At 38.8% G+C, this 24,938-nt stretch overlaps 1 protein-coding gene across 1 annotated transcript; it reads right to left on the bottom strand.

The window, feature by feature from the left end:
* Positions 1-200: 200 nt before the first annotated feature.
* HSD17B11 (hydroxysteroid 17-beta dehydrogenase 11) lies at positions 201-24,901 on the bottom strand. The gene is made up of 7 exons (XM_069485526.1): positions 24,531-24,901; positions 16,590-16,697; positions 14,284-14,415; positions 12,688-12,794; positions 9,838-9,975; positions 3,604-3,720; positions 201-932 (listed from the first exon to the last, which is right to left on the bottom strand). The coding sequence occupies exons 1-7, from the start codon at positions 24,738-24,740 to the stop codon at positions 842-844; spliced, it is 903 nt and encodes a 300-aa protein (XP_069341627.1). The 5' UTR covers positions 24,741-24,901; the 3' UTR covers positions 201-841.
* Between the last annotated feature and the right edge of the window lie 37 nt (positions 24,902-24,938).

Raw genomic sequence — 24,938 nt, 5'->3', positions numbered from 1 at the left:
ACTAGAGACCCAAGAAACCTACTTATATTTTCAATTTATTGATCTGATCTTATAGTCTCATCTTACTGAGCTTCACATCCAAGAAATTTCCAGACACTTAAAAACACCTTTGATTACGTAATCCATTTTCCTTTAATTTGAAGGTTAAGCCATGTTCTGTTTAAGATAAAAAGATGAAAACACCAAATGTTAAAGTTTGATCCATTTATTATTATTGCCATTTATGGGTACATTCTCCGAATTCTCTGCCTTAAATCCCAAAGATGCTTTTATTCTTGCAGCACGAGTCCATTTCTAGTTTCCTTCTGCTGAAATGTTTGGCCTTGGAATATGAGGTATCTCTCAGGAAACAGAGCGGTAACGTGTAGGACGGAATGTTTGAGAGATCATGAAATTCACTGTGAAATGCCCCTAGACACAGTCCTTCATTATATTTAGAGAGCCTGAAGGTTCTGATTTTATGTAGAATAGAAAAGAAAACGTGCATTATATAAAATTTAAGTACAATTAAAAATAAATCTTAAAGAAACATTCATAGTACAAATTTTGCAAAGCCTTCAGATGAAGCACAAACTCCTGGAAATTATTTTAATAAAATCATTCTTATTCTTTTCCCTCATGTTCCTTCAAGTCAACATCAATGTGTTTCTCAGTTTGTATTATATGTCATCAGCTTTCAGTTAAAGAACACACAAGTGATAATAAATGAGGACTGACAGAGCTTCAAAAAGTGATATTGAAGGAAAAAGGATAATTAGGAAAAACAAAAGTCCAAACATTCAAATTCTGATTAATACTAAATTAAATCAACTTAAACCTCGTAGATCAGTTTTCAGAAGACTTACTGCCCTTTACTTTTATATCCAATGACTGCATCAAACCTAACATTGCCGCTTCGTTTTAAAAGTTCAACGAAACGTTCAGGAAGAATCCTAAAAGAAAGATAGATGAAAATAGTTAGGAAATTAATATTAAGTGCATTTGTAAAATACCGTCTTTTGAAATATTTATATTTAATTTTTCAGTATCACGTCATGCTCATCTTAAACAAGATTAAGAACTTTAACTCTAAGTTGCTACTCTAAGAAAGTTCTTTATGATTCATTCCATTTCCTTTTCTAACGGAAAAGAAAGGAGGTGTAGCTTTGTTTAGGATAGGAGTGACCTGAAATACTTAGTTTTTAACATAAATAAATTCTTACATTTTTTTCAAAAGATCTAAGAGAGGAGGTGTACAGAACTGAACAGTTGAGATAATAAAGTGTTTTTTTTACAAAAGAAACCTGATGTTGAAAAGGCAGTGAGAATAGGAGCTAATTTTACACTTCATAATCTGGAATACAATATTCTTAAAATGCTCCACGAAGAGAGTGAGCAAGTAGAATTGCTAAATGAAAATGCAGACACCACATTTGGTTTTGGGCATAATGCTGAGCAAATTATTTCACCTTTGAGTTTAAATTCCTAGAGTGTCTAAATGGAAAAACTGACACCCACCCCGCAGTGTTCCTGTGGGGAAGCAGTGTGTTCACGTGAAATGCCTTGAACAGTGAGGGACACTAGTAGGTCTCACCTTTTTTCTCCTGACTCTCTATTTAAGAATATTTAGAAACTTGTCCCATTCCAACAGAAATGTGTAAGTCAGTGTGATGATACAGAGATCTGCCTAGATGGCATCAAAATAGACTTTAGAAATTGAACACCAAACACTCATAGTCAGAGGAAATTAGGGCAATGATAATAATAGTAGTAGTTAATAATAATGGTAGTGATAGTGGTATATAACATTTATTGAGTACTTACAAGGTACTGAGTTCTTTAAATGCATTATTTGATTTATTTCTCTCAGCCCTATAAAGTCCTATTGTGGTTTTTTCTTTGTTTGTTTGTTTTTTTTGAGACAGAGTCTCACTCTGTTGCCTGGGCTAGAGTGAGTGCCATGGTGTTAGCCTCCCTCACAGCAACCTCAAACTCCCGGGCTCAAGTGATCCTCCTGCCTCAGCCTCCTGAGTAGCTGGGACTACAGGCATGCGCTACCATGCCCAGCTAATTTTTTCTATATATTTTTAGTTGTCCAGCTAATTTCTTTCTGTTTTTAGTAAAGATGGGGTCTCACTCTTGCTCAGGCTGGTCTCAAACTCCTGAGCTCAAATCATCCTCCCACCTCAGCCTCCCAGAGTGCTGGGATTACAGGCGTGAGCCACCGTGCCTGGCCCAGGAATCTAGTTTTTAAATATACTTCCCAAGGGATCCTGACATCTTACCAACTTGAAGAAGCCTGAGTCTAGGGACAGGCAGTGAGAGGCTTTTTCCCCCAGTTGACCAGGGACCCTCTTCTCTTTCCCTCCCATGTGACCAGCCTCATTGCCATCCAGCTTTCCCAACTGAGTAAAAACGGAGCGTGTTATGATGAGACATTCTTTAAACCAGCGGCTTCCCATCTTGGCTGTACATCAGTTGCCTGGAAAGTTGTTATGTCTCTCTAAGCCCAGGCCACACTCCAAACCGAGTCAGTCAGAATCTTGGAGAGGAGGTCTCAGGCACCAGCATTTTTTAAACATCCCAAGTGAATTCCAATGTGCACCAAAGCTGAGGGCCACTGCTCCAAAGAAGTGCTTCTCAAATTTTAATATGTACATGAATCATCTGGGGATCTTATTAAAGCACAAAGTCTCATTCAGGAGATCAGGAGATTCTGCATTTCTAATAAATTCTCAGGGGTACTGATGCTGCTAGCCTGTGGAACGTACTGGATGTAGCAAGGATCAAGAAATCTCTAAAAGTATAAAAGATTATTTAGCAATTCCTATGCTTTAGTATGGTTTTGTGCAAAATACAAGCTCAATGATTATCTGTTATATATTTAAATGATGCCTAAAACCCAACTGTGCTTAATGTTATTGTCCTATAGTTCTATTATGTAAAAATGCTTAAAAACTATGCTTCTTTGTAGCCATTCATTTATAAGACAAGACTTCCAGAAATATACAAATTTCTTTCTTAAAAAAAATAACAGGCCGGGCACGATGGCTCGCACCTGTAATCCTAGCACTCTGGGAGGCCGAGGCGGGAGGATCACTTGAGGTCAGAGTTCGAGACCAGCCTGAGCAAGAGCGAGACCCCGTCTCTACTAAAAAAATAGAAAGAAATGATCTGGACAGCTAAAAATATATATAGAAAAAAATTAGCTGCGCATGGTGGCACATGCCTGTAGTCCCAGCTACTCGGGAGGCTGAGGCAGGAGGATTGCTTGAGCCCAGGAGTTTGAGGTTGCTGTTAGCTAGGCTGACGCCACGGCACTCTAGCCTGGGCAACAGAGTGAGACTCTGTCTCAAAAAATAAATAAATAAATAAAATAAACTTAAAAATATGTGGACATTATTCAGTTCATTTACCTAATAGCTACATCAATCTTCCTTTAATGATGAACACAATGTGGTTTTAAAATTGATGTAGTCTTTAAGCCTATTATATTTATTAATTTAATTCCGTGTAATTGCATTTAATCAACTGTCTGACTTTAAATCTGAGTAAAAATTATATAATAGATAATTGCTATTTCATATTTCGTTTCTACTGCTGACAAACGTAACCGTTGCTTACCTTTCCAATGCCAGTAAAAACCTTAAAGAAGAGGGAACAAAAATCATCTTCTGCTCAGTCAAGATCCCATGCATGAGGCTGTTCACCACTTGCTCGGGTTCCAGAGTGGGTCCCAAACTGAAATCAGAGGCAATCTTCAGAAACAAAGCATTTCACTGTGGCTCCAGCTTTAGTTTGGTGCTAAACAAATAAATTACCATAGGAACCATAACATAACTGGCTTATAGCGCCTGTCAGAGTGCTCAGAAATGGCAACCATTTTACCATTAATAGTAAGAAGAACCCTATATTCGGTGCTTATAGGTACTGCACACTGTGCTCAATATTCTACGTAGGTTACCCCAGTGAAGTTGTACAACTTTATAAAGGCAATATTACAATCTTTTTTTTTTTTTTTAACCAGTGAGACTTATAGGAGCAACTAGGATAATTTAGCAAGATTAGGACTGACAAGTTCACTTTTAAACTTTCAGCAGTCTTGGGAAAGAAATCAGACACTATTATAAAAGTTTTATTATACACTAAGTCTCTTTAGTGAACAATTTCTGAAGTGCCAGGGGCATTAAAATATGACAGGTTATGTGTTCAGCTCTAGGTCCTTAATCTTATGGATCAAGGAACACTTACATTTATTAGGTCTTGATTTACTTTTTGGCTTTGTTGCTTAGTTCCATGTTACACCTTCACTGGGTAATCACCCAGGTATATGCACCACAGGTTAACAGGTGGTCTATAAAAAGTGTCTTTTTAAAAATCTGTGTGTTAGGGAAGTGCACTTAGGGAGGAGTTGCACAAGAATTGGTCCTCAGCTTTTTAACATTTTGTTAATGACTTAGGAAAAAAAAAAAACAGTACATAATTAAACACACTCATGAATTTTGCCAATGCCACCAAACTATTTGGGTGGCTAACATTTTGGGGAGGCAGATTTTTAATGGGTGTGGCTAATTAAAAGAAGTGAGACAAAAAGTACTGGCTGAAGTTTTTTGGAAATAAATACAGAATAGTTCATTTGGAAAGAAAAAAAATATATTGTAAAGTAAAATTGGGACAACTGAATATAGTATTGTATTTAAAAGTGAGCATGATAATTGGAGGTGTGAAGGAAAATAGAGCTTATAATACATAATATAAGCTTTCATTCTCAGCATAGTTCAGTCATATAATAGAATACTATATCATATGTGAAAAGCTTGCAGCTGTGACAAGAGAAGAAATATAAATAATGAAACCAATGGCTTTTGGCCTAATGGAGGTAAAAATCAAAAGCAATCAAAGCAGTCCTTTATCCTGTAGTGTAGGCAGGTATGGGAGCCAAGGAGGATGAATCCAGAAACAGAAGTATGCTGTGCCTTGAAAAGCATTCAAAGGGAAACTCACTTTGCAGCATGTTGCTACTAGACTTCAGTATTCCCAAGCTCCACGAAAGCTTACGAACACCTGTGCAAATATACTCCCTTGTCCGCACTAGGGCCTCGCTAACCTGCCAATCAAGTGGTGCTGCGATGACTGAACTTTTTTTTACTGTACCCGATCTCTTTCACGAAAGTTCTCAGCCCCTGTCAGAGGACTTTCCATTGAAATGCAATGACTGTCCAATATCGTGATCTTAAGAGAACCAAAAGAAAAGGCTTTCAGAAAAAAACTCAATTTCTTGGGAGAACAGAATCTTAATCATTAAAATGTCAGTATGTGGAAACATTTTTTTTTTCTCTGACATTCTAATATTAATGAGAATTGCAAATCCTATTAAACAAATGTTCTTAGGGGATTTTGTAGAAACTATCCACAAACGTTCAGGGCCCATCTGTTGGGGTGGGGAAGGAGGGTACGTGTGGGGGTAGAAGAATACTGAGAGAGGAAGAGTATTTTCAGTTAGAAGGAATGTATTTGATTATCTGCTTCACCACTTACATAGCTGATTAAGTTTGAAGAAACCATTTCAACTCTTTAAAGCTGAAGTTTTTTGTTTTTCTTATTTTTTAACCTGAAAAATGGGAGAATGCAGTGGCATAGTGGTGAATGTTTAACAACTGGATCTCTAGGAAACATCCCAGTTTTGTAGCATTTGCTGATTTGCATGGTATAAATACTCCCATCCTGGCTGATTTTCAGTTACCAGGGTGACATCACTGAGTGAGTACTGCACAAGCCAGCGCCCACACTCCACTGGGAACACGAGAGTTAAACGGAAATATACATGCAAGTATGTTACACAGTGATAATACAACAATGTAACTTGAGTCACCTTGTTACATAACATCTTTTTATGGTCCTATCCAATAAAAACCAGTACCTGTCTGTCTGTCTCTGTCTCTCTCTCTCTCTCACACACACACTCTCCTGAATTTTTAGAGAAAACATAAATTGTGTTATATATATTACAGGTAGGAAAATAGATGTTTTAAAGGGATGCTCAACAAAATGTATCCTTGAATTCTTGGCCATCAAAAAAATAATCAGGCCAGGTGCAGTGGCTCATGCCTGTAATCCTAGCACTCTGGGAGGCTGAGGCGGGTGGATCATTTGCGCTCAGGAGTTCGAGACCAGCCTGAGCAAGAGCGAGACCCTGTCTCTACTAAAAATAGAAGGAAATTAGCCAGACAACTAAAAATATATAGAAAAAATTAGACGGGCATAGTGGCACATGCCTGTAGTCCCAGCTACTCGGGAGGCTGAGGCAGGAGGATTGCTTAAGCCCAGGAGTTTGAGGTTGCTGTGAGCTAGGCTGATGCCATGACACTCTAGCCCGGGCAACAGAGTGAGACTCTGTCTCAAAAAAAAAAAAAAAAGTTATGGGGTATTCCCTTTAACAGCACAAGGAAAGAAAAAAAGAAAGAGTTATGGGGTGCAGTGAAAGTAGTTCTCAGAGGGAAATTTATAGCTGCCTTCGATAAATGTTTTTAATAAAACTATTTATTGATGTCCAAGTTTATTTAACAAAAATAACTCAGCTTTCAAAAAATTAATCAGAATATCTGATTACATTTAATTCCAATAAACTCAGATTAGGGTGTATTATGCCTTTACAGTAAACCAGTTTCTCTGCAGTGTGTTAGACACGTAAATACAAGAACCAATAAACTATATTTTAGATGTGCTATAATAGAGAATTTAAGTTCCAGCATTAATATTAAACCTTATTTTGAATTTGGCCATTTACAAGTTGGTTCAATTTTCTTCATTCAGAAAGGCTGGTGTAGCTGGATCCGAATCTCAGTTTTACTTATGGGCCAGTAACTTAATCTCTCCACGCCTCAGGTAACTCTCATCTACTGAAGAGGACGAATAACACCTGCCTCAAAACTGGTGTCAGGTTTAAGAAAATGACATTTTATTTAGTCTAAAATATAAGCAGGTGTTCAATTAGGGTACGCTCTTTCTTTCTCCTAAATAGAAGCACTAAGTTTCTATATCAAAACAAACTTTACCTTTGTGGCCTGCTCTAGTACCAGCCTGGCCTCCAAGGGGTTCATGTGGCTGGACTTTGCCAGTTTATATTCTGTGGTTAGGCTAGAATCACATTAGTTTTTTTTTAAATTTCAGAATATTACAGGGGTACAAACATGGAGGTGGCATATATTGCTTTTGCACTGCCCGAGTCAGCTACAAGCTGCCCTTTTAGTCACCGTTCTCCCCACTGCAAGCCTCACCATTCTTTTACAACTGCACTAGTAGAGTTTCACCACGAGAGGGCACTCCTGCCCAACCCTTAGAGTTAGCTGTGGGTGGCCTTGTCCTGGCATGAGGTTAAAAAATTAACCTCCAGAGTAGCTGGGAATACAGGTGCGCACCACCACGCCCCACTAAAGGGTTTTCTTGATTGATATATTAATAGATGAATTTAAGCACTGACCTTCTTGAAGTAAATACCCTTACTTTTACTTTCTAACAAAATTATTATTTAAAATAGATTTTTAGGACTATTTGATAGACTATTGGGGGCTTGAGATCTTTGGACAGCTCCAAAATCACAGCCTAATGTTGGCTTTCTATTTTGCCTACCTGTGGATAAAGTGTATTTAAAATAGAAGCTGCTATCCTCTCAAGCGGCCACACTGAATATTCCTCATTAATTTCAAACACATTTTCACCAAAGGCAGCTGAATTAGGTGAAAGGAGAAGAAGGTTAAGGGGGAAAAACAGAACTTAAAGATTGAATCTCATCAATGCAACAGAATAGAGAATCCCAAAGAAGATCCAAGTAAAATGTGAACTTAATATAAATTTCAAATTGATGAGGGAAATGATGTGTTAATTTAAAACAGTGCAGACCAACTCTACCTATTTGGGAAAAACAATGAAATTGTACTGTGACCTCACTTATTTTTGTTTTTTATTTTTTAGAGACAGAATCTCGCTCTGTTACTCTGGCTAGAGTGCAGTGGCATCATAGCTCACAGCAACCTTAAACTCCTGGGCACAAGAGATCCTCCTGTCTCAGCCTCCCAAGTAGCTGGGACTACAGGCATTCACCACCACACCTGGCTAGTTTTTTCTATTTTTAGTAGAGACGGGGTCTCGCTCTTGCTCAGGCTGTTCTTGAACTCCTGAGCTCAAGCAATCTTCCCACCTCAGCCTCCCAGAGTGCTAGGATTATAGACGTGAGCTACCACACCCAGCCCCACTGCTTAAATCAAAGTAAATTTGGGTGGAACAAAGATTTCAATGTGAAAAATGCAATCATAAAATATGTACTAGAATAAAATACAGATATTTCCATAAACTTGAGAAAAGAACGAACTTTCTAAATATCTCACAGAACCTAAAGGCCATGAAGGAAAAAAATCTGTGAGAAATTTTAACGCAAAACTAAATGAAAATAGGCTTAAAGGCAAATAGCAACAGATGTGACATATAAAGGGATATTTGGAATGTACAAAGAGCTCTTTCTTCTGTATCAATTTAACCACTATAGCTCAATAGAAAAAAGTGAACAAAGGCCATGAAATAGGCAATTCATAAAAGACCAAAAACCACAAGCGGACACTTTCATCTAGCTGCTAGTCATCGGGGTAAAAATAAAAATTATTCTTCATGTACTGAATTGGCAGTGTTTAAACGATTAGCAGAAGGCAGACTGGTGAAGTACAATGAGGTGCTCTCCCCTCACTGTGGGCAGGAGGGCAGGTTGGTACATCATCTCTGGAGGGGAATTCGGCAGTATGTAGGAATATTCACAATTTGTATATCCTTGGACCGAGCGATCCCCATTCGTGGATCTAACTGAAGAAGATAATTACCCAAATGTGAAACTCTATGTGCACAAGGATGTTTATGACAGCTTTGCTATGTTATAAATCTAGAAAATTGAACACAACCCTAAAATCATTACTAGGAGATACTATTGTTCCCAATGATCAATACAATTTATGAGAAACTCTGTACTTGATGGACATGAAAGATACCCACAACACAATGCTAAGGTAAGTAAGCAGTATGCTTCCTGCCCCCAGAACTTCATGTGTAATATACACCAGTTGTATAATATTTAGACTTTGGATCTATAGGTAGAGAGATGTCTAGAAGGATAGTCATTAAAATGTTAAGAGTGGTTTCCATTGCATAGAGGGATTTAAGGAAATTTAAAAGGAAACTTTCCGATTTGTATTTTTCTGTAATGTTGAAATTTAAAAGAAAAGTATGCAAGATGTTTACAAAGACACGAAAGCTATTCCCAAAGAGAGGAAACATTAAATATTATCCTCAAACCAATCTTTTAGAATTTTATTTTTTTAACCAAGGAAAGAGAATGGTGTGGTACTCATTTTGGAGAATAATCTCTAGATTACCAAAGGGAACTGTTTTCCACATTGTAGTCCTGGGTTATCTCCATCAGAATCACCTGTGATGTTTTTTAAACATAGAGTTCCAGGCCCCCTTCCCCAGTCAAACCCAGGAAATCAACGTATCTGGGGCTGGGGCCCCTACATGGTTCCCAAGCACTCCTGGTGACATGTATGTATATTTAAGTCTGAGCAACACTGCTTAGGGGAAGAAAAAAAGGATGGCTTAGCAAGTTCACCTGTGTCAATCATATTTATATTTATAGTCATTCTCTCCCTCTCTTTCTCTCTCTGTCTCTCCACAACCTGCAGAAGCTGAAGTCAAGATGAACTAAGGGCATCGGAAAATCAGGTGTTTCAGGGATTAAAATATTTAGGAAAACCTACAAAATAGCTGATATTCATAGCAACCGCCAACCCTTCTGTTTCAATTTCTGTCTCAGCTTACCTGGTAGTGGGATTTTTGAAGAGGCCGGTGTTCACGAAATTAGGACAGAGACACGTTGTTTTGACTCCAGTTCTTTTTAAGGCAGCCAGTTCTTCAGTCAACGCTTTGTGAAATCCGACAGCAGCAGACTTGCTGGAGCTGAAAATAAACGGAGAGAAGGAGACGCTATTATTAACACATTTAAGAATGAGCAAAACGAAGCACAAAGAAGTTGAGTAACTTGCCTAATGTCATAAGCTGGCAAGTGATTAAGATTCATCATGTCATTATTCCCACTAATTCTTGACTGGAAATAATCCAAATGCTCATAAACGGCAGAATGGACAAACAAAGTGTTGTCTAGTCACATGATGCAACAACCACAATGTGAATAAATCTTGTAAATATAGTGTGATTCCACGTATATAAGGGCAAAAACAGGCAAAATTAATCTATGGTGTTACATGTCAGTAGAGTGGTTACCTTTGGGAAGGAGGGAGGGATTGGTGATTGGGAAGAGTTTCAGGAGGGGCTTAAAGGGTCTTGTAATGTTCTATATTTTTTTTAATTTTTGAGAAATTTTTTTTTTTTTTTTTTTTTAGAGATAGGGTCTCATTCGGTCACCCAGGCTGGGGCATAGTGGCATGATCATAGCTCACTGCAGCCTCAAACTCCTGGGCTCAAGTGATCCTCCCACTTCAGCTTCTCAAGTAGCTGGGACTCCAGGACACGCCACCATACCTAGCTAACAGTCTATTTTTTTGTCCTGCATGGTAGTTAAAATGGATGTGTCCACTTTGCAGTAACTCACTGAGCTGTACACTTACAATTTCTTCATTTTTATAAATGTATGTTACGTTTTAATTAAAAAGGGTTAGGTTTAAAAAAGCAGTGTTATAGTTTAATTGCCCAATTGGTAATAACAACACGTGATAAACACTGCTTTTTGCTGGCAGAGAAGTCTTCAGGGCAACTCTGTGAAAGTTCCTTCGTTGATCAGATACTGAGCAAAACCCAGGACCAACTTGTAGTTGTGGCAGAAAGGGTCGCAGTCTGCAGCAGCTCAGGCCCATGACAGCTGAGGATTCTAGAGAGGAGTTCTGCAAAGGCGAGCAAACCTCAAATTGTTCACAAAGTTGGATGTGTACAAACCACCTGTGTGCTTGCAACCCTGCCTGTTCTTTCAAATGGCATCTTTGGATGAATTTTAAAAAGCCATTCCTCTTCTCAAGCAATTTTACTGCCATCTGCTGGAAAAACCATTCACGTCTAAAGGGACCTTAAGGTGAATACTGCACCGTAGAATTGCATAGTGCACATTCTGCACAACTGTATGTGTTGACCCTGCTTTGACAGTGCTCAATGAGAACCTTTATATCTGCTGAAACCACTATCATTAATCACCAAAACAGATTTCTCACACAAAACACATTTTCTCTTGGTTTTCACTGCGAAATGCTCGGTGGAGCAGAGTCAAATCAGAACCCAAGAGCTACAGTATTACTAGGGAAAAGGGAAGGAGAAACGATGACAGAGCTCACAGCCAGCTGGGTTCTCTGACCCTCTTTGCTTATGTCAGTGCCTAGGAACTAAGACAAGAGGTGGGCAGGGAAGTGGAATGTTGTGTAGTAGCCCGGGGGCAACACCTGGAACTGTCTTTCAAGGAAGTGAAATAAATGCCAAATTGTATTAGCCCTTGGTGGCTGGGGGCTAATTAATTGCCTAACTTCAACCGGCTCTGAAAGAGACAATACACAATCTGGACACCAGAGGTCTGTTTGGTGACTGCTTCACCAGTTATTTCATCTTTTTGGTGAAAATTCAATCCAAGTCTATATTTATTTTTAAAACTAGTAGAAAACAAATAATTTTCAGAAAGAAAGAAAGAAAGAAAATATAGATGAACTAAAAAAAAAAAATCAACAAAATAAAATCATTTGCCCTTTCCTAAAAATAACCACTTTTTAGATCTGGTTAGAGTAAAGCACTTTGGTATATACCCTTGCACACTTAAAATGCAAGTTATATAAAAACAACCCACCAATGCCTATGTCTACATCTTTATACGCGTATCTATAGCTGCATGTGTAACTATATCCATGCTTTTAGAATTTAGATACTTAATTCCAAAAGAGCACAATGGTAGAAAACAAATTTGAGCGTGATGTATGTGCACATATATTTGCACCATCATAATTTGACAATTTAAAAGTTATTTGCTAGAACATATAGTAAATATACAATAAAATATAAAATGCAGACAAGAATTGTTAGAGTGTATGCAACAAGCAGGATCAGTGGCCTCACTGATCAATTCTTTACAGCCCCATGGAGCACACCCTTGCTGTGACCTGCTTCCTGCCTCAAGTTCTGCAGTTATGACAAAGGCATGGCTTTTTAAATGCACAAGCATTAAATTTTTTTTTAAAGAATTTCATTGTTTTGATATTTTTAATGTTTAGAATCTCAGCTAACTAGCACACACAAACACACACATACACACTGTTTTGTTTTCCCAAAATTTTATTCATTTTTATTCCTATTAGAAATCATCAATATTAATTTTTGCTCATGCTACAAAAATTTTGTTCTTGTTTGTAATTCCTTGCCGTTAAAAGGGAGGAGTGGTTGGCTAAGTGGTTAGCTTGTAACTAGATAAATTCCCTGCAGCCACCTCTAGAAGGTTCCTCTCGTTGAAATCTAGAAGGGGATTAATAGTTGATAATGCTGTTATACAACAGACTTTGTGCAACTCTTCCTGCCTATGTCAGCAACTTGAAGGCCTATAAAGGTGTTCTCATTAGATAGGCTAAGAAATCCCACATACGAGTTAAGCATAAGAACCAACGAAGGAAACACATGTTCACATACCAGTAAGCCAGTAAGAAGGGGACGACAATGTACCCTGCTAGTGAAGCCACAGTGACAATATGGCCGTGATTACTCTCCATCATCGCTGGAAGAAATGCCTTTGTAGTCTAGAAATAGTTTCAGTAAAAGACAAAAAACATTGTATTTTTTATTTGCAGACCCATTGGGAATATTTTGAAACAAAGATTTAAAAAAATATATATTGTTCCTGGCGCAAATGAAAAAACCTAAATTAAATGCCAAATGCGGCAACATAAGGCAACTGGACAGGATTCCCACGTTAGAAAAACTAAGCAAAATATCAGATACTGAAAGCTTTGAGAATCCATCTCATTTAAATTACCAAAATAAATCACCAAATTTTTTTTAGTGATTTTTACATAACCTCTTATGTCCCCTAACCCTCCACCTCTTGTCACTGATGTCTTTGTCATCTCGTATACTGAATAGGGATAATAATTCCAGAGTTATCAAAAGAATTTACATTTAGTGTGAAATTATTAAAAAACGGTTTGGTTATAGCATCAAAATATTGACATGAATAGCAATCTTCCAGTAGTTACTAAATGATTCACGCACCAAATATTTGTTGAGTACCTACTATGTCCTAGGGATGCAGAAACAAATAAGACGATACCATACATTTTAACAAACAGAAAAACATAAAAGTAGATCTCTTTAACTTGGGGATATTCACATAAAAATAACACTGCATTTTTACCTAACCCAATATTCTTATTTTTTGTTATTTTTTTAGAGACATGGTCTCACTTTGTCACCCAGGCTGGAGTGCAGTGGCATGATCACAGCTCACTGCAGCCTTGAACTCCTCGGCTCAATTGATCCTCCTGCCTCAGCCTCCCAAGTAGCTAGGACCACAGGTATAAACCACCAAGCCCGGCTAATTTTCTTATTTTTTGTAGAGACAAGGTCTCACTATTTTGTCGGGCTGGTCTTGAGCTCTTGGCCTCAAGAGATCCTCCCACCTTGGTCTCCCAAAGTGCTGGGTTTACAGGTGTGAGCCACTGTACCTGGCCCCAATATTCTTTTGAGATTAGTCATTCCAAACTCATGTCCAGGAAAACTTTGCGAGACCTTTTAAGAACTGGACATACGGACAATATTTGGAGACTTCAGAAACACACACACACACACACACACACACACATGATGTGTGTGTGTGTATATGAATGATAAAGTTTGCAATTTTCGGGCCAGGAAATAACATGAGGCCTGAGTCTCATGAGAATCTGAAAGCAAACTGTTCACCTTTACAGAATCACAACTCAGATGGTCCCTAACTCCCCTCTTTATCTTTAAACAGGATGATGCACAGATGTGAGAACCCAGCTTAGAATTTAAATATACACAACACCTGAAGTTTATTATTACTATCAATACGTTTAGGGAGAGAAATGATAGATGGAATTTAGTCATAGCATGAAAAGTGCTCTCTTTGTATAATGTCATCCCTGGTACCTGGAGAAAACTTTAGCATTGATTTATTACTTTCTTACCTCTGCTGAAAGCTCTACTTTAAATTTAACCTTTGGGATTTTCAAAAGCAAATGTTTTTGTAAAAGATGTTATACTCACCCAGAAATGTGCAAGTATATTAACTTCAAAAGTCTTTTCAATCTGAGGGTCTTGTGCAGCAAACAAATCTGATGTGTAGACTATACCAGCATTATTTACTAAAATACTAACATCTCCTACTTCTGTCTTCACCTTTAAAAATAAAAATATATTCATTGAGAGGTATGACAGTATGTTTGAATATAATAACTAGTAAAGGAATATGCGTATTTCTACTAGATGTGGGAAAAAGTAGTTTTATAATCTATGTACTAACATGGGTGGGGCGGAAAAAAACCCTTTTTATCTTAGGTACTTATGTACCAAACAACTCTATCTGCAAGTCCACTATGCAGAAATTTTCTTTTGCAACTTAATTTAGTCACTTGACTTTGCTCTATTTATTATAGCTCAAGAGGCATTTGGCTAAGCAGCGTTTATTTTTTAAACACTACTTCAAAAGCTAAGCAAAAAAAGTTAAATTGATTGGCAAATTCACGGACTAGTATGGAGAATTACACAGAATTGATTACCCTATTAAGCTGACCATATTTTCTGTTTTTGCATTTCTATGCCTTTATTTTCAGGGTCACTCTGTTCTACTGTTCACCAGTCATTCTCCAGGCGGTGGCAGGAAGTTTAAGAGTTAACATGTGTGGTGTCTCCGGACCTTGAGTTGAGTTCTGGCTCTGCCACTCGCTATCTGTTGGACCTTGGACAAGTTACTTAACCTCCTAAAACTTCAATTCCTCCTCCATAAAATAGAGATAATAACAAAGCTTCCCTGTGAGTTGTGGTGGAAATAGATAAAACAATGCATGTAAAGGAGTTAGCACTGTATCTGGTACACACAGTAAACTGCTTTTACTATCATTATGATACATCATTATTTCATCACCATTTATACCTGTCTACAAGTACTATGTTTTAAAGTTCTCTTCTTGACCTTCTCAGGTGTCTAGGAGAGTACGTAATATGGTAATATAACTATGAAGTAAATAATATAAAAAATACATTTGTATGTTTTTCTAATATGTGTGCGTGTTTTCTCTTAATAATTAAGTTTGCTTTGGCATTCATCCAGAAGGAAGAACATTTGAGAAATTAAAGTGGTTCTGTAGAAGGGCTTATGTAAGCTCTTGAGGGCAGATTTCAAAGGTTATTGCAGCTATCATAGGTAAAATGATTTCAGTTGAGGAAATATATATTAGGACAAAAGAACAAGGCTTGCTGCTAAGAGCATAGAAGGCACCCTTTAAACTGTAAAGACTATTTGTACTCAACAGGGAATAATCACAAACAATATAATTTTTTTTCAAAATAATTGGTATAGCTTGTGGACTTTAATATAAGTAGCAACAGGATTTTCAAACAAGAAAGATCATAAAATCTTGATGCTTAAGCTGTACTTTTATAAGGTTAGATTACCACAGTCCCAAGGGCTAGCAATGCAAGAGTATCTTATATAATATTTTTATGGTTCTTCAAGTAACTAAGCTTCTTGGGGTAGATAGACTCTGGAGTCATGATGCATTTTGGTATACATTATGTTCCAGACAGAAGCTGGCTCTATCAACAGAGTTATCATTATTTAGAGATAGTGTTACAGTGTGCTGGGGGACTGAGGGAGAGGTGGCAAATAGCCTATTAGAGGCTATAACTGTATTATGCATTTTACATCATTTCACTATTTTTCTCATTTAATTCTCACAGCAATTCTATGACTAGTAACAAAATTATATAGATAACATTGTTAGTTCCATTATACTACTAATAACACTTACAAAGTGATTACTGTGGGCCAGGTACTGTTCTAAGTACTTTACATCATTAATAACCCTATGAGGTATGAGGCTGTGATCCCCATGACATAGTTAACTCAGACAGAGAGAGGTTAAGGAACTAGTCCAAGGTCAGACAGCTAGTATGAAGTGGAGAGCAGCGATTGTGTGTCATCCAAGTATCTTTACCTGTATCAGAATACACAGGTAAAGGTGAGGGCGTGTTGGGTGTTACACATGTAGGGTGCTTAGCGTGCATTCTGGGCCCAGCCCTCAACCTACTGAAAGAAAACATCTGGGGGTAGAGCCCAAGAGTGTATATTTTTAACAAGCTCCCTGGAAGGTTCCAGAACACACTAACATCTGAGAACCTCATTTCGAGGCTCTAGTTCTGGGTTTGGCACTAGCTAGATGCATACATAACCTTTGACACATAACAAAATTTCTCACTTACTGTGTCTTCATCATGAACAGACTAGGTAGGTAATCTCCAAAATACCTCCTGGCTCTAACATGATATGATTCTAACTAAGCATAAAATCTCACCTTCTTTGCACAGTTGTAAATATCTTCGCGGTTACTGCAGTCTACCACATAGGCACGAACACTGGCACCCAGTCTCTTGCATTCAGCAGCTGTTTCTTCAATTCCATGCTAGCAAAAGCAACAAAGAGGGCAAGAGAACAAAATAATTGATATGAGCACATTATGACAGCAGCTGAAAATAATTAAAAATAATAAAAAAAAGTAGATCCTTTCAACTTGAATTGGGCAAGAATTTAACTGACACATTTTTGGCAGGGATATAGGAACATTTTGCTTTCAGTACTTCACCTAGCTTCTTTTATTTGGAACTGAATTTAAAGCTGCAGTCCCCAAACCCCAGCCTGTGGCCTGTCAGGAACTGGGCAGCAGAGCTCCACCTTCCCGACCCACCCTTCCGTGGAAAAATTGTCTTCCATGCAACTTAGGAACGGGGCCGCACAACAGGAGGTGAGCAGTGGGCAAGCAAAGCTGCAACGGTATTTATAGCCACTCCCCATCGCTGGCATCACCACCTGAGCTCTGCTTCCTCCTCCCTCCCCCCTCCCCTTATCCTCCCTCCCCCCCCCTGCCCCCGCCCTCATCCTTGAAAAAATTGTTTTCCAGGAAACCAGTCCCTGGTGCCGAAAAGGCTGGAGGCTGCTGGTTTAAAGCAAGCTTTTTTTAAGATAAAAATCTTAAAATATATGTTTTTCATTTATGAATTTTAAATACTCTATGAATGTATGTATTTGTGTGCATTCCATATCAGGCTTTAAAAAAATAAAACATTAAGTTTTCCATGTCAGTAAGAGCTCTTCATGGACATCAATTTACTGGCTACAAAATAAATAATGAGTCAACTGCAGTTCATTGACCCATCTGTTCTTTCAACGTTTCAATGTGTGGGTCACACTCACTGAGCTTAGGAGAACCTAAGCTCAAACATGAATGAGACAGAGTCCCAACTCCAAAAAGTTCTAGCAGAAAGAAACATAAAATAAGTATAATATTTAAGTAGGACCACATAAAATTGTTACTGTTTTCTTAATAAAGGATTGAATACTGGCAGTTTTATACAGTTCAGGCCAATACACTGCGAGTCTAACAACAGAGTTATATACAGGGAGTTATGCAAACACAGAGGAGAGGCATGCAATGCAATTCTAGAAGTGGCTGGCATGCCCTTTCACCTGCCTTTCCCTGGGGTGGAAGGGCGTGCCAGGCAGGGTGTGAGCAAAGATGGACAGGAGAATGGTCCCGTGGAAGCCACTGGTAGGATCAGCATTGTTGGACAGATCATAAAATTCAAGACCAGCAGAAGGGCCAAGTTAAGGTGTTACATGTCATACTAAGTTTTCTCCAAAAAAAAAAAAAAAATATGAAGCAGAGCAACTGATTAAATTCTGGAGTTAGGTTTATGTGTTTTGATTGATTATTCTGGCTGATGGATGGAGAGCAGATTTTAGGGGTCAATACTGGAGGAAGAGAGAAAAATTGGGCGGCAATTACAGTGATTCAGGCAAGAGATGATACAAACTTGAATTGTGGCACTAGGAGAGAGAGAGAGAGGAGAGAATAAGTTTTAAAATGTATCTTCAGGAGGCAAAATCAGCAATACTTGGTGACTGGATGAGGAAGGCGGAGGGAGAGGAGCCACAGCTGGCCTCCTTGCTTTTTAGTTTTGGGAGCTGGCACAACAGTGCTGTGACATGTCAGACACATTACAGGGCAGGGCAGATCCGAGGAAAGGGGTGATGAGCCCAATTTCGGGCACTGATTTTCAGTCACCTTAAGTGGCAGGATCATATCATAACGGTTATGTTTTGGTTTTTTGTTTTTAATCTTTGCTTATTTGTTTCCTTGCTTTTGAACAATTTTTAGCCTTTTTCATTTTAAGGGAATGCCTCACAAGATGTCTTGGATTGAGGTCTAGTCTGTGAACTTCGTAAGCCAAGAAATTGGTCAGCTAATGCACAAGTGGATGGACCCAGGGAGAACTTACATATTTGCCCACAGTGAGTGCGGTAAATCAGAGCAGCAGCATACAAACTGTCAACAGAAATTAATGTTGCAGGAAACCCAAGTCGGGACAGCTATGGAAAGAATCAGTAGTTTGTGTGGTGAGCTTGTTATGGAAATAAAGGAAAACAGGGTGTTTTCGTTTACTGAAATCTCGACCAACTGTAGTGTACTCTGATGAGGAACCCTTATTCCTCAAGGAACATTAACATCTCAGGTAAACCTTCTGTTGCCCTCCCGTATGTAACCAGCTTTTAGCATTTCCTTTTAAAAGTATATTTTATTGGCCGGGCGCGGTGGCTCACGCCTGTAATCCTAGCACTCTGGGAGGCCGAGGCGGGTGGATTGCTCAAGGTCAGGAGTTCGAGATCAGCCTGAGCGAGACCCCGTCTCTACTAAAAATAGAAAGACATTATATGGACACCTAAAAAAATCTATATAGAAAAAATTAGCCGGGCATAGTGTCGCATGCCTGTAGTCCCAGCTACTCGGGAGGCTGAGACAGGAGGATCGCTTGAGCCCAGGAGTCTGAGGTTGCTGTGAGCTAAGCTGACGCCACGGCACTCACTCTAGCCTGGGCAACAAAGTGAGACTCTGTCTCAACAAAAAAAAAAAAAAAAAAGTATATTTTATTAACGTGGTATATACATACAGGGGAATATTATTTAGCCTTTAAAAGGAATGAAATTCTGACACATGCTACAACATGTACAACCTTGAGGACATTATGCCAAGTGAAATAAGCCAGACACAAAAAGATAAATATCGTATAATTCCACTTACATGAGGTACTAGAGTATCTTATGCATAGAGACAGAAAATTGAATGGTGGCTGCCAGGGGCCGGGAAAAGAGGGGTTTGGGGAGATATTGTTTCATGGGTGCAGAGTTTCAGCTTGGAAAGATGAAAAAGTTCTGGAGAGAGAGAGCAGAGATCACTGCACAATAGTGTGAATGTACTTAACGCCACTAAACTGTACACTCAAAGATGGTTATAACGGTAAGTTTTATATGTATTTTGCCACACTAAGAGAATTTTTAAAAATGTATTGATTCTTTGGGTCCTCTCTATAAAAATGAATTATTTTTAACAAACTCTCTTACTTTGAACGAATTGTATAATAAAAATCCAACATTTCCAGTTATTCTGTTTCCAGAGATTTGCTGATTAGTGGTGGATTTCTTAACCACCGAGTGTGTGGAGGCAAAGACACCCTTTCCCCACATTTGCTGTCTCCCTTTTGCCCATTTCTTTGGTCTTCCTCATACATCTCATTAGGGCCACGGTCTGCTTTCTACACCCTCTGAACTGTGCAACACATTAAGTTTTAATTCTTTCAGGAAAAATTTCAGATAGTGCCCCATATTCATTTGGTAAGAAATAAAAAATAAGCAGACCTTCGAAGGAGAATGAATTCCTCTTTTAAAATTTTTCAAAGCACAGTGGAATTGCTCAGAGTTCTTCAAGAGTTCCCTTGGTAACTTTTTTCTAATGTGTTGGATTCAGTTCTTAAAGCTCAATCCTGGGTTTTCCTTTAGTCTTAACATTCAGTTATCATTTTTTGCCCTCTATTCCCACACCTAAGACCTTTTCACCCATTACCAGGATTACTAAGAATTTAAATGTTTTTATGGTTCCTCCCATTATTTTTTTTACAATTATTCATTAATTCACTTTTTCATTTGATAAACAGTCTGTGCGCATATACTATGTGTTTACTACTTCCTGTAAATTTGTCTTTCCAAACTAATCTACTCAGGCATGGGAATGAGAACCGTCAGGAAGTGATGGATTGTCTACATAGAGCAAAATGAATAATTCCTGCTTATCAGTCTCAGTAGAACAAAGCTGATGTCACCGCTAATGCCTCCCTAACTTCACACTCCTTTTTCATAGCCTTAATGATGAATGTGCAGGTGTCAGTCCCTAACATCCTGAGATTGGGTACACCTGCACGTTGCTAACCCACTACTTGGGTTAGTCTGACAAACTGTTTCTAGGGATAATTTATCTTTGTACCTTAAGTAATAGTTCCCTCTCTTTGGCCCCTGTCCTTCCAGCTGGATCTGCCAACATTCTTAAACTCCACTTCACTTCCTTCTTCTTTTTCCACATATCACCAGACCACGAGTTTCACATGTTGAGTTTCTTCTACTTGGACTGCTCCAAACCCCCACCCTACCCTTCTCCAGATTTAGTGATTCTCAGACTCCCATAATTTAAAATCTACAAAATTCCAAGAAAAAGAGTGGAGTGTGTATACTGAACCAGGATTGCCAACCTTTTATTTGGCCAAATAAGGACATTAAGAACTAACAAAACAATTCTCATATACCATCATCGTAATTTCATTAAAAAATACGTTATTTTTTACCCACAAAAAAGGAGGAAGGACATAATCTCAGAAGAAAGGATGGGTTGTTTCAATTATACTAATTTAACCAAATACAAACTTACTACACTGCCCTTAATTCTTCTGACCACTTCTCACAAGCTCTGCGACTACCGACCTGGTCCCACAGTCCCCATGATGTCACCTCTCACCTGCATTGTCACAGCCGCCTCCTAACTGCTCGCCCTGCTTGGCTTGCTCCTTCCACCCCCCCCCCCTCCTGTTCAGTCTCTTCAATAGGAGGATCCTCTTCAGTAGAAATTGGCTCAAAACCCTCCACTGACTCCCCAGAGGAAAATTCAAAGTACACACAATAGTTTACAGGAAACTTTGTGATCTGGAGCTCCTGCCCCTTAAAGTCTCCAGCCCAGTATTGTCTCCCAGAAATATGTTGTGATGGTCACACAGAGTGGCTTGATGGACATTGGAAACTCAGAAGCGGGAGGGCAGGAAGGGAGTGAAGGATGAAAAATTACCTATTGGGTACACCGTACACTATTCAGGTGATGGGCATGTTAAAAGCCTAGACTTCTCCACTATGCAATTTAGCCATGGAATAAAAAAACCACTTCTATCTCCTAAATCTATTTAAATTTAAAAAAAAGAAAAAAAAAGAATCAGTTGACTTTTCTAGTATTCTGCTTACATATTAAATTTCACAAATATGAGAAGATTATAATATAAAATATTAATGCAAGTAATAACAATTACTCTAGGGACATAGGTAATGATTATACTAGATGAAAATAACAAACTGATAGACACTGGAATAGTAACATCTCCTCTTGCTTAGATGTAGTTCAGTTAGATTTATGGAGCAATAACAGCAAAAACATACTGTACCTAGCCTGTAGATCTAAACAACAGCAATACGTCTCCAGAGACTCTCTTGGTCAATTACGTGTTCAGTCCTCACACCATCAGCTTCCTTGATTATTTGTATCTTGTGGCTCTAACCAATCAGAATGACTTATAATTTTTTGTCCCCAATTTTCTTGCCCTATAAAATAAAGGGTTTCGCCACGATAATTCTAAGATTCTCCAAATCTCTAAAATTCTGAGATTCTATATTTTTGGAAGGTTTGAAGATCTGGACTCTAATTAATTCAAGTCACCCAATGTAAGGAGGGTATGCTATCAACCATGCAGACCTGGAAAGAGAATGCCTTGCCTGCAAACAAAATGGCCTCCTAGACACGACACGATTTCCAGGATATCAGAAAGGTCACTTCCAAGTGCTATGGCCTCCCTTCCCCCAGAAAAACCTCTCCTGTTGCCTGACTTATAGAATTAGAGATTCATCTGTTTAACTTAAGACCTCATTTTATGGTAAAATACAAATAACCTCTGGAAAGGTCACAAATTAAACATTATCATTCTTAAAAAATTAAAAAAAACAATAAAAGAAATAAAATGCAAATCATGTATGTAATTTTAATTGTTCCAGTAGTCATGTTAAAAATTAATTTAGCATAATAGTATATTTTATTTGATCTAATGTAGCCACATTATTACCATTTCAACATGTAATCCATATACAACGTATTAACACAAAATTCTACATTCTTTTTTTCATATTAAGTCTTTGAAATCCAACAGGTATTTCCACCTACAATTCAGACTAGCCACATTTCAAAGGCTCACGGCCACAGGGGGCCAGTGGCTAGTACCCACCATTGCACGGACAGCACAGATCCAGAACTTTGCTTTACTTCTCTCCCTTCCTTCACCCTGTGCCCTTTCCCAGGACTCACTGTGCTCTCAGCATCTTCTGACCTTGACTCAACTGTCTCCATCTCAGTAAGGCTCCCCCCCCCCCCCCCCCCCCCCCGGGCACCTGATTAAGCCCCACACTCCTCCTGCCCTCCCCCCCAGACACAGTCCTTATCCGCTTTCATCGTTTACTTTTTTCCTTATACTTACCACAATCTAATCATTACGTATTTTATTATACAGTGTGACTTGTTTACTGTCCCTGGCTCATGAGGCTTATGAGGCTCATGATTTCCTCCTCACTGCTGTATCCCCAGTTCTGCATTAGAGTGGTGCCTGGCAGATAGTATGCGCTCAATAAATGTTTGTAGGATAAATGCACTTCACTCCAGATAAGAGAAAATTCTGTACAAACGAGTACCGGGCATTGGAAGTCATTAACCTAACCAACTTTTACACATCTTCGAATTGTGGCTTAAACTTCACTTTGTCGAGGAGCAATAATAGCTAATAACTCCAGTGTGTTTGCCATGCACCAAATGTGCTAAATGCTTGTGTGCATTACCTCATGTCCTCCTTCCGGCTTTTTGAGGTAGGTACTGTTATTTTATCTTGCAGAACAGGTCTGGAAAGTTCAGTAAATTGCCCAGTTAAGGAGTAGAGCGCTCTATGTGTCTGACCGTACCACCACGCCAAACCTTGACCATGCTGCCTGGGCTGCGCCTAGTTTGTATCTTTCACTGTACTTGTAATTACTTAATGTGTATTTTCCCCTAACTAGACTGAGGGCATGGGACCCTATTTCCTGTTTGCTTCCCTGTCCCGATTGTCCCTGTGTTTGTTGACTGCCATCTCAGTCAACCACTCAACTAGGTAAACGGCTCATTTAACTTCACATCCTTGATTGAAGGTGCAAGTCCACATCAACACTTGTCCTGGGTAAATAATTTACATTGAAGGTCTTTTCTTTTCTTTTTTATTGTTTTCACTAAGAGATGTTTTTTAAAAATTACTCCTAGCAATAACTATGGCAGGAGTTGCTTTCTGTTGGGTATAATCTTTTAAAGCACTATCTCATTAACTGCAAGTAGGCCTTTTCTTAATAGGTACAAACTTCTTTTTTAATATATTCGCTAAAACGATTACTTTTTCTATAGGAATAAGATAGCAGGATCACGCCGGGCGCGGTGGCTCACGCCTGTAATCCCAGCACTCTGGGAGGCCGAGGCGGGAGGATCACTCGAGGTCAGGAGTTCTAGACCAGCCTGAGCAAGAGCGAGACCCCGTCTCTACTAAAAATAGAAAGAAATTATCTGGCCAACTAAAATATACATAGAAAAAATTAGCCGGGCATGGTGGCGCATACCTGTAGCCCCAGCTACTCTGGAGGCTGAAACAGTAGTGATCGCTTAAGCCCAGGAGTTTGAGGTTGCTGTGAGGTAGGCTGACGCCATGGCACTCACTCTAGCCCGGGCAACAAAGCAAGACTCTGCCTCAAAAAAAAATAAAAATAAAAAATAAAAAAATAAAATAGCAGGATCAGAGAAATCAGCTTCAGGAGGAGATTAAAAATTATTTTCAGGGCAAAAGTGAGGATGGACTTACAATATCAAATCAGTGGTGGGCAGAACCTGGGAATCTTATGTCCTCTGGGTCCATTAATCAGCTGAACATACACATATTCAATCATTTTTCCTCCCCTCCATCTGCAAAATGGCAACAGTAATTTCCTTCTACATACTTACAGAGATGACGGGGTAAGGCGTGGTTGCCGCCAAAATGCAGACACGTACACAGATGAAAGGTACCAGAAAGTAAAACACAGCAAGCACTGTTACCTTATTTATATCCCAGAGAACCAGTTTGCTTTTAAGTTTGGCAAATTCATACGCAGTCAGTCTCCCAATTCCATGTCCAGCTCCTGTGATCAGGACGATTTCACCGGTGACTGATTTTCTCTTCTTAGGAATAAAAAGCTTCACCAAAGACTCTAAGTAGAAGATGATTAGTAAAGGCAGAAGCAGGAAGCTGCGCAGAAAGAAATTCATCCTTTTTGGGGCTGCCAGCACTTGGAGCGTTTTCTTTTACCGATCACTCTGAATTGCTTTTGGGGGGTTGCTCGGTCAAACACCAGAGAGAGTAGAAACGAGAACAAGAAAGAGAGCTCTTTCGTCAAAGAGAAACAACTCTGAAACCGTTCTTTCCACTGGGCGGGGCTTTGTTAGGTCTTTTGTAATCGGCTCCGG

This window comes from Eulemur rufifrons, chromosome 13, assembly GCF_041146395.1.
Source record: "Eulemur rufifrons isolate Redbay chromosome 13, OSU_ERuf_1, whole genome shotgun sequence".
NCBI classification, from domain to species: domain Eukaryota; kingdom Metazoa; phylum Chordata; class Mammalia; order Primates; family Lemuridae; genus Eulemur; species Eulemur rufifrons.
The sequence above is the reverse complement of the archived record's forward strand: the minus strand, read 5'-3'. Positions and strand labels throughout refer to the sequence as shown.